Source organism: Schistocerca americana, chromosome 1, assembly GCF_021461395.2.
Source record: "Schistocerca americana isolate TAMUIC-IGC-003095 chromosome 1, iqSchAmer2.1, whole genome shotgun sequence".
Classification (NCBI taxonomy): Eukaryota; Metazoa; Arthropoda; class Insecta; order Orthoptera; family Acrididae; genus Schistocerca; species Schistocerca americana.
This window is the reverse complement of record NC_060119.1, coordinates 1,153,029,810-1,153,044,912: the sequence shown is the minus strand read 5'-3', so window position 1 is coordinate 1,153,044,912 and position 15,103 is coordinate 1,153,029,810. Positions and strand designations below refer to the sequence as shown.

The following is a 15,103-nucleotide window of genomic DNA, read 5'->3' as shown; positions in this document are numbered from 1 at the left end:
AACCAATCCAGCTATTTATTCTTCACATGCTGCGTGGACTTGGTGCCTGGTTTCCAGCCAGACTGAGAACTACTGTTAGTCATACACTGCTATTTACAGCCAAGTTTAATTCCCAACGCCCACTACACCCTTCAAATTTTTTTCCCCTCTCCCCAGAGCTTGTGCTGATGGTCTGTGAAATGCAAATTCTGTCAGTGTGATTGTGATGGCTGACTAGTTTTTAATTAATTGGATGCCAGGCCCTGAGCATTATTTAAACTGAAACCGACATCCTTGTTTATTAGATTTCATGACATCAAACTATTAATCAGTCACACTGAGAAAACCTGAGAATAATATAATTTTGCTCTTCAGGGCGCAAATGTAGCACAATGTACACAAGTGCCACCAAAAAACTATCACCTTCTCAGTGTGCTGACCTTTCTAACAAGGTGTACTAAGTTGGCTAAAATCAAACATCATATTCACACACAAGTGATAAATAAGATTATGGGCCATGTGAGCCTGGCTCTAATGCGAGAGAGAATTTTTGACACCTGGCGAATGCTAGAGGTCACTTCAAAACAGCTTCTTCACTTCCATATTTGCATGTCAGCTAAAGCTCTATGCAGATTCTTGGGAATTGGTTGACAATAGGACATGATCACAAGCAGGATGAGTACAGCTGAAAACGTCTGCAAGCCAGGAAGCAAAATTCGATCACTCATAAAAAGCCCTGTGCAGGGAGCCGTACTGTAATTAAACTCACTGGCAAACATCTGGACAAGGAGACAGTGAAGATCCTTTGTTAAATGACTTAAGTTCACACCCACTCTAGAAATGCTAGCAATAGCACATTCTGTCAGCTTCATGGAGCACATTGTAGCTTCTCTCCCACTGAAAGCAGTAGATGTTCACCACAAAAATCATAGAGCACCTACTAAGGTGCCAGTGCTAAGATCAAAATGGTACAAGTGAGAATGAGTAGCACTGAGAAATCTCAGAGAGGACAAAGAAACTACAGTTCTGCCAGCTGACAAGGGCAATGCTATGGTCCTAATGTCACGAGTGGACAACAATAAGATGATTTTCGATCTTTTGAAGACATTGCATACAGACATAGATGTTGATCCTATGAATAAAATCAAGAGGAAAATAACTCGTATCAATGAGTTATGCTTGCCGTGTAGCATCATTGATGGTTTTTAAATACAAGCAGCAGTGCCACCACAGCTATATGACCTTGCTAAGGTGCACAAGGGAAGAATTCTCTAAGACTCATAGTAATATTGGTGCACCTACATACCAGCTGTCAAAATACCTAAACTGCATTCTCAGTAAATGTGGGGAAGTGGGAATACAGTATCTGCAACTCTGATTTTTATACACCATCTCAGTCAACTGTAGCTCCAAGATATGGATATTATGGTCAGTTTTGATGTTTGCCTCTTTATGTGAGTTCCACTTTCTGATTCCTTGGAAATAAATGCAGAAAAGATTGACAGTTGTTTCGCAGAACTTTTTAGGCACATTCTGACATCTACTTATTTCCTATTTGACAGAAAACATTATGAACAAACCAGTGGTGTGGGTATGAGTAGTCTTTATCACTGGTCATGGTAAATCTATATATGGAATGCTTCGAAGAACAGGTTAACACTTAACTATATCAAAATGTAATGCATACAGTTTGTGACATAGAAATCTTGCAAAACTGAAATTTAAGTGTCAAAGTAGTGAAGTCTACCATTTTAAGTTCTTCGGACTGAGAGTAGATGTAAGGCTCTCCTGGAAGTATTGTATTCAAGGCCTCGTGCAGATATTGAATGCACTGCCTCCGACACAAGCACAAGGGTTTGTTTACTTTGCTTACTTTCAGTCTTATCTCGTACAGTGTATTCTTACGGGGCAACTGTGTGTGCTCTCCAAGGATGTTCTTAGCCCAGAAATGGATGGTCAGACTGATCTGCGGAGTCAGTTACAAAATGCTGTAAAAAAAACTGCTGTTCAGAATGACATCAAATTTGAATACAATATTATCAAAGAATGGGGAAATGACTGTGCTTTGCTGATGATGATGCGGCAGCCTTCATTCCAAAGACTGGTTTGATGCAGCTCTCCATGCTACTCTACCCTCTGCTATCCATGTCCCAAGGAATATGATTATTCGATGTGTAAAAAGGCAGATGCATAGTTCTCACTGGCAAAGTGTGTTCCTTATATGATACTGTGTGGTTCTGTCCCATTTGTCCTACGTGCGGCTTTATAACAGTTACTGCAACACATTTTGTCACTGATCGCATCAATGTGAGGAAGTATTAGCAGTACACTGGTTTTCTGCAGATGATTATCAGTCCTAAAGCTTATCTGAATGCTTGTGTTCCCGAATATTTTCGCTACTCTGATGTTGTCCCTATACGTGGTATCACTGCACATCTAGACTTCTCTTTTGCATGTTCTTTCTTCAGTATGATTTCAGATGCAATTATGCAATTTTCTTTGCGTTTAGTTGAGTGTAAATTGCTAACCATATGTCTGCCTGTGTCTATATATATATATATGTGTGTGTGTGTGTGTGTGTGTGTGTGTGTGTGTGTGTGTGTGTGTGTGTGTGTCCGTGTCCGTCCCCTAAAGTAAGTCTTTCCTCTCCCGGGATTGGAATGACTCCTTACCCTCTCCCTTAAAACCCACATCCTTTCGTCTTTCCGCCTCCTTCCCTCTTTCCTGATGAAGCAACCTTGGGTTGCGAAAGCTTGAAATTTGTGTGTGTGTTTGTGTTTGTGTCTATCTACCAACGCTTTCTCGTTTGGTAAGTCCCAGCATCTTTGTTTTTCAGTATAATTTCCGTTGTTCTTTGCTAATTCTTACATTACTGCTAGTTTATCTTTTTCAATCACATGATCTCGAATAGTCAATCATGGAATGAAAGAAGGCCTTTTTGTGTGTTCCGGATGGCACGAAGTTTTGTGGATAAGTGTCTGTTGTTGTCAGATTACAGTAGGCGATAAACTGGTGTCTGTGGTCCCTGTATGTTATTCATTTGTCTAAAAAATTTACACTCTTCTCCTTGTCTATTTCTATTACAAATCTTTTTTTTTTTTTTTTTTTGGGATGCATATTATTGAGCAGTGTTAACATCATATTCACTTCTTCAAGAGAGCCATCAAACAGAACCAAGGTGTCATCGACGTAGCTTTTGTAATATACAACCTTATTTGGTGTTTTTTGATATTTCTCAAAAAATACTGATTCTGAATGTAATTTACAAAAATATTCCCTTGTTTACCAGAGAAGCAACTACCCATTGCAAGGCCTTTAGGCTATGAATAAATCTCTCCTGTGAAGATAAAACAATTGAATGATAAATAATAGTGGTACTAAAATCAAAATTATCTGCTGCTTCTCTGCTAATTTTCTTATAGTTAGAAAAATTATCTTTGATAACTGCATTTTGTGCAATTGTGCGTGGGAAAAAAAAAAAAAAAAAAAAAAAAAAAAAAAAAACACACATTCTGGTGGAAAAAGTCATTCTCCAAACTGAAATCTATGTATGACGTAACACATTTCTCTCCTTCAGAAACCTTTTCTTGCCATTGCTAGTCTACATTTTGTTTCCTCTCCACTTTGGTCATCATCAGTTATTTTGCTGCCCAAATAGCAAAACTAATTTACTTCTTTTAGTGTCTTGTTTCTAAATCTAATTCCCTCAGATTTAATTCAACTACATTCTATTGTCCTTGTTTTGCCTTTTTTTTTTTTCATCATCTCATTCTTCTTTCAAGACACTGCCCATTCCAATCTACTGCTCGTTCAAATCCTTTGCTGTCTCTGATAAAATTAAAATCTCATCAGCAAACCACAAAGTTTTAACTTTTTCTCCCCCAAACTTTAATTTGTACTTCATATTTTTCTGTGGCTTCCTTTATTGCTTACTCAAGGTACAGATTGAATAACAGCAGTGAGAGGTTACAACTCTGACTCACTCCCTTCTGAACCACTGCTTCCCTTTCATGTCCCTCGGCTCCTATAACTGCCATCTGGTTTCTGTTTTTAAATAAACTTTCACTCTCTATTTTACTTCTGCTGGCTTCAGGATATCAGTGTATTCCAGTCAACAATGTAAAAAAACTTTCTCAAAGTCTTCAAATGCTATAAACATAGGCTTATCTTTCCTTAACGTCTCTTTATAAAAGTTGTAGTTTTAGTATTGTCTCGTGTGTTCCAGCATTTCTGCAAAATTTAATCTTCCCCACCTGTCTCATACATTTTGCACAGCAGATGGAATAGTTTTGTACTGGATGGTTCTCCAAAGGCTATCAGTAGTTTGACAGAATGTCGTCTTCACACAGGGTCTTGTTTTGACTAAGATCTTTTAGTCCTCTGTCAAATTATTCTGGCAGTATTATATCTCCCATCGGGATGTTAGGTCTGCCAGTTATGCAAAACACTATGTTTTCCAAGTACTCAAACATGTTTCAGCACCACTGTGCCATCATCAGTGGGTTTCCGTTTTATTTAATCTGTAATGTGAACTTTTTACTGAATGATTACAAAATTTGTGGATATTTAGTTCAAACAATAGTACTTACTTTTTTTTTTTTTTGGTTAATACCTTTACACTTGGTGTGCATGATTTTTCAGGACCACTTGTGTATCATTTATTACAGGTAGCTTGTCATCAGTAACCAAACAATGTTGATGAGAAATTTTGTTGGGAGTTAACCTATCATCTAAACGTAATTTAGTTTGTCCCGATATTTCCTGCCTTTATTCGTTTTTACTTACGTTTTCGTGTGGCAAGCCCTTCTATTCTCAGCATCATGGTGAGGTATTGTGATGCACTCGTAAATATAACAACGTATTTTCACAAATAAGGTCATAAAAGCAGTTTGCACTTCATCAAGATCACACAAGTTATCGTCCACCATCGAACATGCAGCGAGTAAGCAGGAACAAAAAGGAGTGATTCGATTTTTGGCGGCGGAGGGAGTTGTAAGCTGTGAAATGTATCAACAGATGAAGGCTGTGTATGGTGAGTACAGTCCGAGTCAAAAGTGTTGTGGAATGGCGCAAACGATTCCTTGAGGAGCCCAAGTCACTGGAAGACAATGCTCGTCCTGGACAGGCTCAACGTGTCACCACACAGGAAATGGTTGTGGAAGTGAATGCTTGCTTTAGTCTTGGACAACCACAGTATCACTAAGGACGAGATCCATCGGTTACTGGGTATTAGCATGGGCACCACCCACACCATAATGCATCAACACTTGAACTTTCGAAAAATCTGTGCACAGTGGGTTCCCCACCAACAGATCACTGAATAGTGCAATACTCGAATGGCACTGTCATTGAGTCATCTGCAATGTTATCATGGGGAGGAGTACGGCTTTCTGTCGCATATTGTCACAGGTGACAAAACATGTCACCATTTCGAACTGGAAAGCAAATGTCAGAGCAAGCAGTGGAAACATGCGACTTCACTACCTCCAAAGAAATCAAAGGCTGTGCACACCATCTCTGGTGACGTCATGATGTCCTTTTTTGACCACAAGGGCCCATTGCTTCCTGGAACAGGAAACCACCATCAATGCCCACTGTTGTCAAGCCACTTTACAGAGCCATACACAAAATATCAAGTTGAAACGCTGAGGTATGTTGTCCAATGGCTTTATCCTCCTGCATGGTAATGCCCGCCCACACACAGCCAATGTGGTGAAGACGACATTGGAGCAGTTGAGGGAAACAGTTGGAACATCCACCATACAGTCCTGACCTTTCCCCAAGTGATTTTCATGTGTGTGGACCTCTAAAACAAGCTATTCGTGGACATCGATTCGCAATGGACAATGAAGTGTGTGACTTGATCCGACAGTGGCCTCATAGCTTCTTCAAGGATGGATTCAACCAGCTATTGTCACAATGGGATAAATGTGCCAACAGTTTTGGCGACTATTTTTGAATGTGTGTATTGTGTATAACTACAGTTTTGAGTTAATAAAATCATTACCATTATTTTCCACTAGTGACCATGTTTCATTTGAATGCCCCTTATACTAAAACATTGTGCAGGAGTTAATAAGAGTGAAAAACTAAGTGCATTGTATGCAAAAGAGGTAGGAGGTGGGAACAGTGAAAAATAGATAGGTCAGAAAATGAAAGATGTGGGAAACTAAAATTGAGTGAAGAAAGGAGCAGTTACTGTGAAGAAACGCTGAGAGAGGGAATTAACGAAAATTAAGGCCACATTGGTGGTGAGAACCAAGGACCTATAGCACTAGTTCCCACCTGCAGAGTTCTGAGAAACTGGTGTTTTGGGGAAGAATCCAGATGGCGCATGTGTGAAACAGGCACCAAGGTCACAACTGTCATGTTGTAGAGCATGCTGTGCTATACGATATTGTGTATTGTCAGTAGACACCCTCTGCCAATGCCCATTCATCCTGACTGATAACCAGGTGGTAGTAATACCGATGTAAAAGGCTGAACAGTGTTTACCTAAAAGTGAGTATATGATGTTCATTTCACAGGTGGCTCTCCCTTTGATAGAATGTTTACAGGGCTGCAGTAGGTGGTGGTAGGGTGCATAGGGCAAGTCTTACAGTGGAGATAGTCACATTGGTAGGAGCCATAAGGTGGAGAGATGGGTGCAGAAGGAGCATAGGGCCTGACGAGGATATTGCAGAGATTGGGAGGGTGACGAAAAGCTGTTCTAGGTGTGGTGGGTAAAATCTCCGACAGAATGGATCTCATTTCAGAACATGATTTTAGGAAGTCATGGCCCTGTCGAAGTACCTGTTTAATACATTCAAGATGAGGATAATACTGAATGACAAGTGGTGTGCTCCAGAGTCGGTTTTTGGAGGGATCAGCAGTACCAGGATTGGATGTGGTGGCCCAGAAGATCTGCTTCGAAATTAGGCTGGTGGGGTAATTACACTAATTTGATCAAAAGTATCCAGACACCTGGCTGAAAATGACTTAGATGTTTGTGGCGCCCTCCATCAGTAATGCTGGAATTCAGTATGGTGTTGTCCCACACTTTGCCTTGATGACAGCTTCCACTCTTGCAGGCATATGTTCAGGTGCTGGAAAGTTTCTTGGGGAATGGCAGCTCATTCTTCATGGAGTGCTGCACTGAGGAGAGGTATCGATGTCGGTCGGTGAGGCCTGGCACGAAGTCGGCATTCCAAAACATCCCAAAAGTGTCACGTCAAGACGCTGTGCAGGCCAGTCCATTACAGGGATGTTACTGACATGCAACCACTCCACCACAGGCCATGCATTACGAACAGGTGCTGGATCGTGTTGAAAGATGCAATTGCCATACCCGAATTGCTTTTCAGCAGTGGGAAGCAAGAAGGTGCTTAAAACATCAATGTAGGCCTTTGCTGTGACAGTGCAACGCAAAACAACAAGAGGTGCAAGCCCCCTCCATGAAAAATACGACCACACCATAACATCACCACTTCCGGATTTTACTATTAGCACTACACACGCTGGCAGATGACGTTCACCGGACATTCGCCATATCCACACCGAGCCATAGGATTGTCACACTGTGTACCATGATTGGTCACTCCACACAACATTTTTCCACTGTTCAATCGTCCAATGTTTACGTTACTTACACCAGAGCATCGTTTGACATGTAGTGGCGTGATGTGTAACTTATGAGCAGCCGCTCAACCATGAAATCCAAGTTTTCTCACTTCCCGCCTAACTGTCTTAGTACTTGCAGTGGATTCTGATGCAGTTTGGAATTCCTGTTTGATGGTCTGGATAGATGTCTGCCTATTACATATTACGACCCTCTTCAACTGTCGGCGGTCTCTGTGAGGCAACAGACGAGGTTGGCCTTTACGCTTTTGTGCTGTACGTGTCCTTACACGTTTCCACTTCACTATCACATCAGAAACTGTGGACATAGGGATGTATAGGAGTGTCGGAATCTTGCTTACAGCCATATGACACTAGTGGCACCCAATCACCTGACCACGTTCAAAGTTCATGAATTCCGCGGACCGGCCCACTCTGCTCTCTTGCGATGTCTAATGACGAGGTCACTGATATGGAGTAGGTGGCAGCACAATGCACCTAATATGAAAAACATGGGGATGTCCGGATACTTTTGATCACATAGTGTATGTGTAGTGAAGTCCGAGGTGAAAATGGTGGTGTATTGCTGAAAGAATCTGTATCCAAACAAATATGTTTGCCTCAAATGCCAAGCAAAGGCTTTTTTTGTGTATTCTCCTGCCACTACTAGGTTAGTTACATTATAAAGTGCAGTATTTGTTATTCACTCAACCATGAACAAAAAAAAAAAAAAAAAAAAGACCTAAGGGATTATTGATGAAATATCATTCGTACATAGCATTCTGCATAATGACAGATTTCCACTTCGTGTAGATTAGGAATTGTCCATCCCGCAATCAGCTCCTTCTATTTTGTTTACTTAAGTCATTCAGTGTTCCAAAGTAATTGATAATTTCCTTAAGAGTACAGGAAAAAACTGTAGAATTTAATAGTATTCATGTTTTCATTGCTTCATATCACTTAAGAAATAGTGTGATCGTGTATCCCAAAAATGTCTAGTAGTATACTTACCACGCTGCTTGTGGTAAAAATTGTAACTGCTTGAGATTTCAGTTGTGTAAATATGAATTCTTGTACCTTTTATGTACAATTACTAAACATATATTTTAGAATGCTAAATAGAATACAAACTCTGGAGGGGGGGGGGGGGGCAGCAAATCTTATTTTGCCTCCTGCTACAGTCATAAGAACATTAACTGCTTTCATAATTGAAAACTTCAGACTTGTTCCGATATCAATGGCAATAAGAAAATTTTGGAATAAGGGTCAAATGTTTTGTGAAATGATTTGTCTAAAAGTAAAATATAAAATAGATTACAGAAATACATGCTTTCTACATTGTGTCCAATGAACAAGTTGCATCAAATGTTTGTCTAGTCTATTTTATCTCTTACTTTATACAAATAATTTGACAAAACATTTTGACAATTTCTTTCAATTTTTTAAATTTGATTTACAAGTTTTGTTCAGAATAGATGAAATATATTTAAGTATTGGTCAGGATTCCATTATTATTAAGAGTATGTAATTTGAGAGAAACCAGAAAAGTTTCAATTTGTGCTGTTCTTCGAAATTTATTTTATTTTTCAACAGGGAAGAATCTTATTTGCAGAGAACAACTTTTTGACACTTCATTTACATAGCTAGCAGCACCTGTTCGTGAATTATTTGTTTTCCTTCAAATCATTAAGTTTTTCTTAATTACCCTGATTACTTTCAAGTAATTAAGAAAAATGTTGTGCAAAACCAGACATTATGTTCATGAATTCGATGCTCCATTTCCCATTTTACGCTCTTTGTTAGGCTATGAAAATTTGGACTTTAATCTGTTGCATAATTTCTAGGGAATATTGCTTTGCACCACTCAAACATATGACCAGAAACAATATGCCTGCAAGGAATTAAATACAGACTGTGAATGTCTACATTGTATGACTTTATATTTTTGACCAAACATTACGATAACTGAAAGAAATTAAACTGAAGGAAACGTCTGGTAGAATGTAAATAATAATTCACCAAATAGCAGACATGTTGAGTTGGTGATGGGTAAACACAAAAAAAGGAAGAAAACTTGCTAGCTTTCGGAATAAATCCTTTGTCGACCCCTCTACACACACACACACACACACACACACACACACACACACACACACACACACACTAACCTAGTGCCAGGTGGACGCACAATACCAGGATCACAGCTCGCTAGGTGGACTAGGATTGGGTGGGAGTTGTGTCAAGTGGGTGAGGGAGGGGGGAGAAGCAGGGTTGGGTGTGGGTAACTAATCGTCTCAGAGGGAGGCAGTTGGCTTGATGGGTAGCAATGTGGGAGGAGGTGGTGGCAGGTGCACGGGCGAGAATGTAATGCATGGGTACTGGAGTCGGTGGGCAGTGGCACACGATGAAGATCGTGTTGAGACGTGGTTTGGGAGAGGGTGAAAGGATATGGGAAGGGGAAACTGTTAGGTGAAGGGAGTGGTGACACTGAGTTAATGGATATTGAGGCCAGAAGAGTTGTGGGAGCGGAGAATGTGTTGCAAGCATAACTCCCACCTGCATAGTTCAGAAGAGCTGGTGGTGCAGAGAAGGATCCAAATGAAAGCAGCCCTTGAAATTGAGCATGTTATGCTCAGCTGCATATTGTTCTTGGTCACAGTAAGGTGGTGGCTATTCTGGTGGACAGCTGGTTGGTTGTCATACCTGCATAAAAAGCTGTGCAGTGATTACAATGGAGCTGGTATACAACATGGCTGTTTTACTGGTGGCCCTGCCTCTGACTGGGTATGATAAATCTTTGACAGGACGGGGGAAGGAAGTGCTGGTTGGGTGAATTGGGCAGGTCTTGCACCTGTGTTTTCTACAGGGATACGATTCTGGGGCAAGGGGTTGGGAGTGTGAGTGGCACGGGGATGGACCAGGATGTTGTGTAGGTTGGATGGGCAATGGGTTACCAGTTTGGGAGGGTGGAAAGGATCTTGGGTAAGATGTCCCTTATTTTAGGGTATCATGACAGATAATTAAAGCCCTGGTAAAGATATGGTTCAGTTGTTCCAGGGTGAAATTGGTTGATGAGGGGGAGCTCCCTTGTAGCTGATTCTTGGAGTAGTGAGATTAGAGGTGTCTGAGGACGTGGCGTGGGAAAAATGTCTGCAGCCTAGGTTTGGTGGTTAGTGCCTGTGTGTGTGTGTGTGTGTGTGTGTGTGTGTGTGTGTGTGTGTGTGTGTGTGAAGATCCTTGTGAGACCTTCAGCATACTGGTTCAGGGAGTTCTCATCAATGCAGCCATCCCTTTCATAAGTGGTCAGGATGTTGGGAGTGATTTCTTTTGGTGTTCAAGGGATGGTTGGTGGATTTAATGTGGACAACACAACAGAGATATGGGTGAAACATCAGAGAGGTGGAGGTCAATGTCCAGGAAGGTGGAACATTGGGTTGAGCAGGACCAGGTAAAATGGATGGGAAAGAAAGTGCTGAGGTTGTGGAGGAATGAACATAAACATGGGAGCTTTGAGATTCTAGGAAAGTTTCCTCTAGATGACCCAAAACAGATTGTCATAGGAGGATGCCACATCCACTAACCATCAACAGTACCTTTATCTCAGCAGCTGTCATACCTTCCACACCAAACAATTGCTACCATACAGTCTGACCAACCACTGCCGGTGTATTTCCAGTGATGACAGCTCTCTGGCCCAGTATGCTGAAGGTACCACAAGGACATTCTCACACAGGTACTACCCCAACAACCCAATCTGCAGACAGATTTCCCATGCCACATCTTTGCACACTCTTGCACTCTCAGTCACACACACAACAATGGAAGTCCAGGATGGAATAACAGCAATAATATGGAGAGGAGAGATGGCTATTCACCATGCACAGGAGGTGGTGAGTTGCAGACAGGCAAAGCAGAAAAGGAACACTAGAAATATTTCCACTTTTCAACAAAGTACTTCTCTGGAAGTGGAAAACACTCACACACACATGGCCACTCCCCGGGCACTAAGGCCTGACTATGACTGTATCTGACATGACAGTGTAGCTAGGATGGGTAGTCGAGCAAGAAAGAGATGTAGGGTGGGCAGGGGGAGGGATAACAGGGTTGGGTAGGCAAGTTGCTAGTGCTGCCTGTGCGAGCATGCATGAGGGGAGGGGGGGGGGGGGAGAAGTAAGAAGATAGGACCACGCAGGTGCATTCACAGGATAGGAGGCATGTGTAGCACTGTAATACTGAAGTGGGAGCTGGCTAGGGAATAGGCAGGTGGAGACAGGACCTAGCAAAAGATGACGCCAGGGGGCTAAGGGAACGGAGGATTGCGGGAGGTCATATGTTCATCAAAATGTCTCTGGAGGGGAAGGCAGAAAGATCAGAAGATCAGTATTACAGAATCACAATCACATGTAAAGGAATCTTAAATGTTGATTCTATATAGATTTAGAGGAAAAGTGGCATGGTTAAAGCAGAGTTGAATTGTGGCAGAAATCATTTATTGGTTCAAATGAATCTTCATAAACCATGGCCTTGTAGCAATCTGAAATTGCAATGCCACATAATATCCATCTACAGCTCTTTGACATTGCTGGTTTCTATGACTCTTGACAAAAATTCCTGTACAGAAAAACATTCTGAAGCCTTTAAGAAAATGGAACAAAGGTGCAGTGGTTTTTTAAAATTTATTGGAATTAAGTCTACAATACAGTAAATCACTTATTTTATAGACTAAAATATGAACAGCTTTTAGATTGCGATTTCCGAAGAGTTAAAACAATACTTTATGGAGTCAAGGAAACACAAAAATTTATCGCTCATTCACCAGTAGTTAACTACTGTACAGTTTTAAAACTAGCTGGATAATATACATATAAAAAATATCTCAAGTGGTAGCTGGCTGGAGGGGAAGGCAGAAAGATCACTATTACTCGTCCACAAGCTGAAGTGTGTTGACGTGTTCCATCACTTTTTCGACCTTTGTAGTTCTGCAACAGTTTGTCGTAAGTGATTGAATGCATGTATCAGCTCCCGCGCCTTCAAATAATGAAAAGAAAAAGGTGATGATAAAAAGAAATTCATTGCAAATATCGCTAATTACTATGTTACTGTAATGCACATTAAGTGAGCTATTTACTTTTGCTTCTACGCTTTACTTTAGTGTTAGGAAGAATTCAGTTTGTAGAATATCACTCACGAAAAGCAGAGATACAATTACAATTCTTAGCATGGAATGAAGGCATACACACTGTACTCACTCGATAAATAACATATCATATTGGTGTAATGTTTGTTGCCAGAAATGATAGTGCATGTACATATAATTCATACATTGTACAACATTCAATGAGGTGTAAAATGCAACATTGATTTTGCAAGGGCATGGTGCTTTGTTCTCATTCTCACATATAATGTAGCCAACCCATTTCCTGTTAACTTTTTTACTATAGAATTCACAGTCTTGCAAACATTCACGCAATTCCTTTTCTTTTCATATTAGGCATGTTTATATATATATATATATATATATATATATATATATAGACACACACACACACACACACACACACACACACACACACACACAAAATTCAAGCTTTCGCAACAAACTGTTGCCTCATCAGGAAAGAGGGAAGGAGAGGGAAAGACGAAAGGATGTGGGTTTTAAGGGAGAGGGTAAGGAGTCATTCCAATCCCGGGAGCAGAAAGACTTACCTTAGGGGGAAAAAAGGACGGGTATACACTCGCACACACACACACATATCCATCCACACATATACAGACACAAGCAGACATATGTGGCAGGTGATCGGCGTGAAAGGAAGTGCTCCATCGCAGCGAGGCCCTGGACGTGCGGAATATTTGTGTATTAGGAAGTGGCATCAATGGTTACAAGGATGGTTTCTGGGGGTAATAGATTGGGTAAGGATTCCAGGCATTCGAGAAAGTGGTTGGTATCTTTGATGAAGGATGGAAGACTGCATGTAATGGGTTGAAGATGTTGATCTACGTAGGCAGAGATACGTTCTGTGGGGGCTTGGTAACCAGCTACAATGGGGCGGCCGGGATGATTGGGTTTGTGAATTTTAGGAAGAAGGTAGAAGGTAGGGGTGCGGGGTGTCGGTGGGGTCAGGAGGTTGATGGAGTCAGGTGAAAGGTTTTGTAAGGGGCCTAAGGTTCTGAGGATTCCTTGAAGCTCCGCCTGGACATCAGGAATGGGATTACTTTGGCAAACTTTGGTATGTGGTGTTGTCTGAAAGCTGACGCAGTCCCTTAGCCACATACTCCCGACGATCAAGTACCACGGTCGTGGAACCCTTGTCCGCCGGAAGAATGACGATGGATCGGTCAGCCTTCAGATCACGGATACAGTCCGGAATCCCTGAACCATTACACCAACAACCTGAAAACAGCTTTCACATCCCGCAACTACCCTCCCGACCTGGTACAGAAGCAAATAACCAGAGCCACTTCCTCATCCCCTCAAACCCAGACCTCCCACAGAAGAACCACAAAAGTGCCCCACTTGTGACAGGATACTTTCCGGGACTGGATCAGACTCTGAATGTGGCTCTCCAGCAGGGATACGACTCCCTCAAATCCTGCCCTGAAATGAGATCCATCCTTCATGAAATCCTCCCCACTCCAACGAGAGTGTCTTTCCGCCGTCCACCTAACCTTCGTAACCTCTTAGTTCATCCCTATGAAATCCCCAAACCACCTTCCTTACCCTCTGGCTCCTACCCTTGTAACCGCCCCCGGTGTAAAACCTGTCCAATGCACCCTCCCACCACCACCTACTCCAGTCCTGTAACCCGGAAGGTTACACGATCAAAGGCAGAGCCACGTGTGAAAGCACCCACATGATTTACCAACTGACCTGCCTACACTGTGAAGCTTTCTATGTGGGAATGACCAGCAACAAACTGTCCATTCGCATGAATGGACACAGGCAGACAGTGTTTGTTGGTAACGAGGATCACCCTGTGGCTAAACATGCCTTGGTGCACGGCCAGCACATCTTGGCACAGTGTTACACCGTCCGGGTTATCTGGATCCTTCCCACTCACACCAACCTGTCAGAACTCCGGAGATGGGAACTTGCCCTTCAGTATATCCTCTCTTCTCGTTATCCGCCAGGCCTCAACCTCCGCTAATTTCAAGTTGCCGCTGCTCATACATCACCTGTCTTTCAACAACATCTTTGCCTCTTTACTTCCGTGTCGACTGACATCTCTGCCCAAACTCTTTGCCTTTACAAATGTCTGCTTGTGTCTGTGTATGTGCAGATGGATATGTGTGTGTGTGCGAGTGTATACCTGTCCTTTTTTCCCCCTAAGGTAAGTCTTTCCACTCCCGGGATTGGAATGACTCCTTACCCTCTCCCTTAAAACCCACATCTATATTGATGAGAAATATGTACTCATCACTTTTCGGAGAAACTATTTTGTTACTTCAATACCTGACAACAGGTCATAGATAATTCCACACCCAATCGATGGCGACCCTGAGCTCATGTACTGTCTCTAACCACTTC

The 15,103-nt window shown here is 41.8% G+C and overlaps 1 protein-coding gene across 3 annotated transcripts in view; it reads right to left on the bottom strand.

Moving 5' to 3' along the window:
- Window positions 1–12,236: 12,236 nt before the first annotated feature.
- LOC124551463 (kinetochore protein NUF2 homolog) overlaps window positions 12,237–15,103 on the bottom strand; it is a 101,390-nt gene continuing 98,523 nt past the window's right edge. For all 3 annotated transcript variants that reach the window (XM_047126444.1, XM_047126442.1, XM_047126443.1), the window contains one exon: window positions 12,237–12,603. In XM_047126444.1, the coding sequence (XP_046982400.1) occupies window positions 12,532–12,603 (72 nt within the window). In that variant the 3' untranslated portion in view covers window positions 12,237–12,531. The remainder of the gene's footprint in view (window positions 12,604–15,103) is intronic.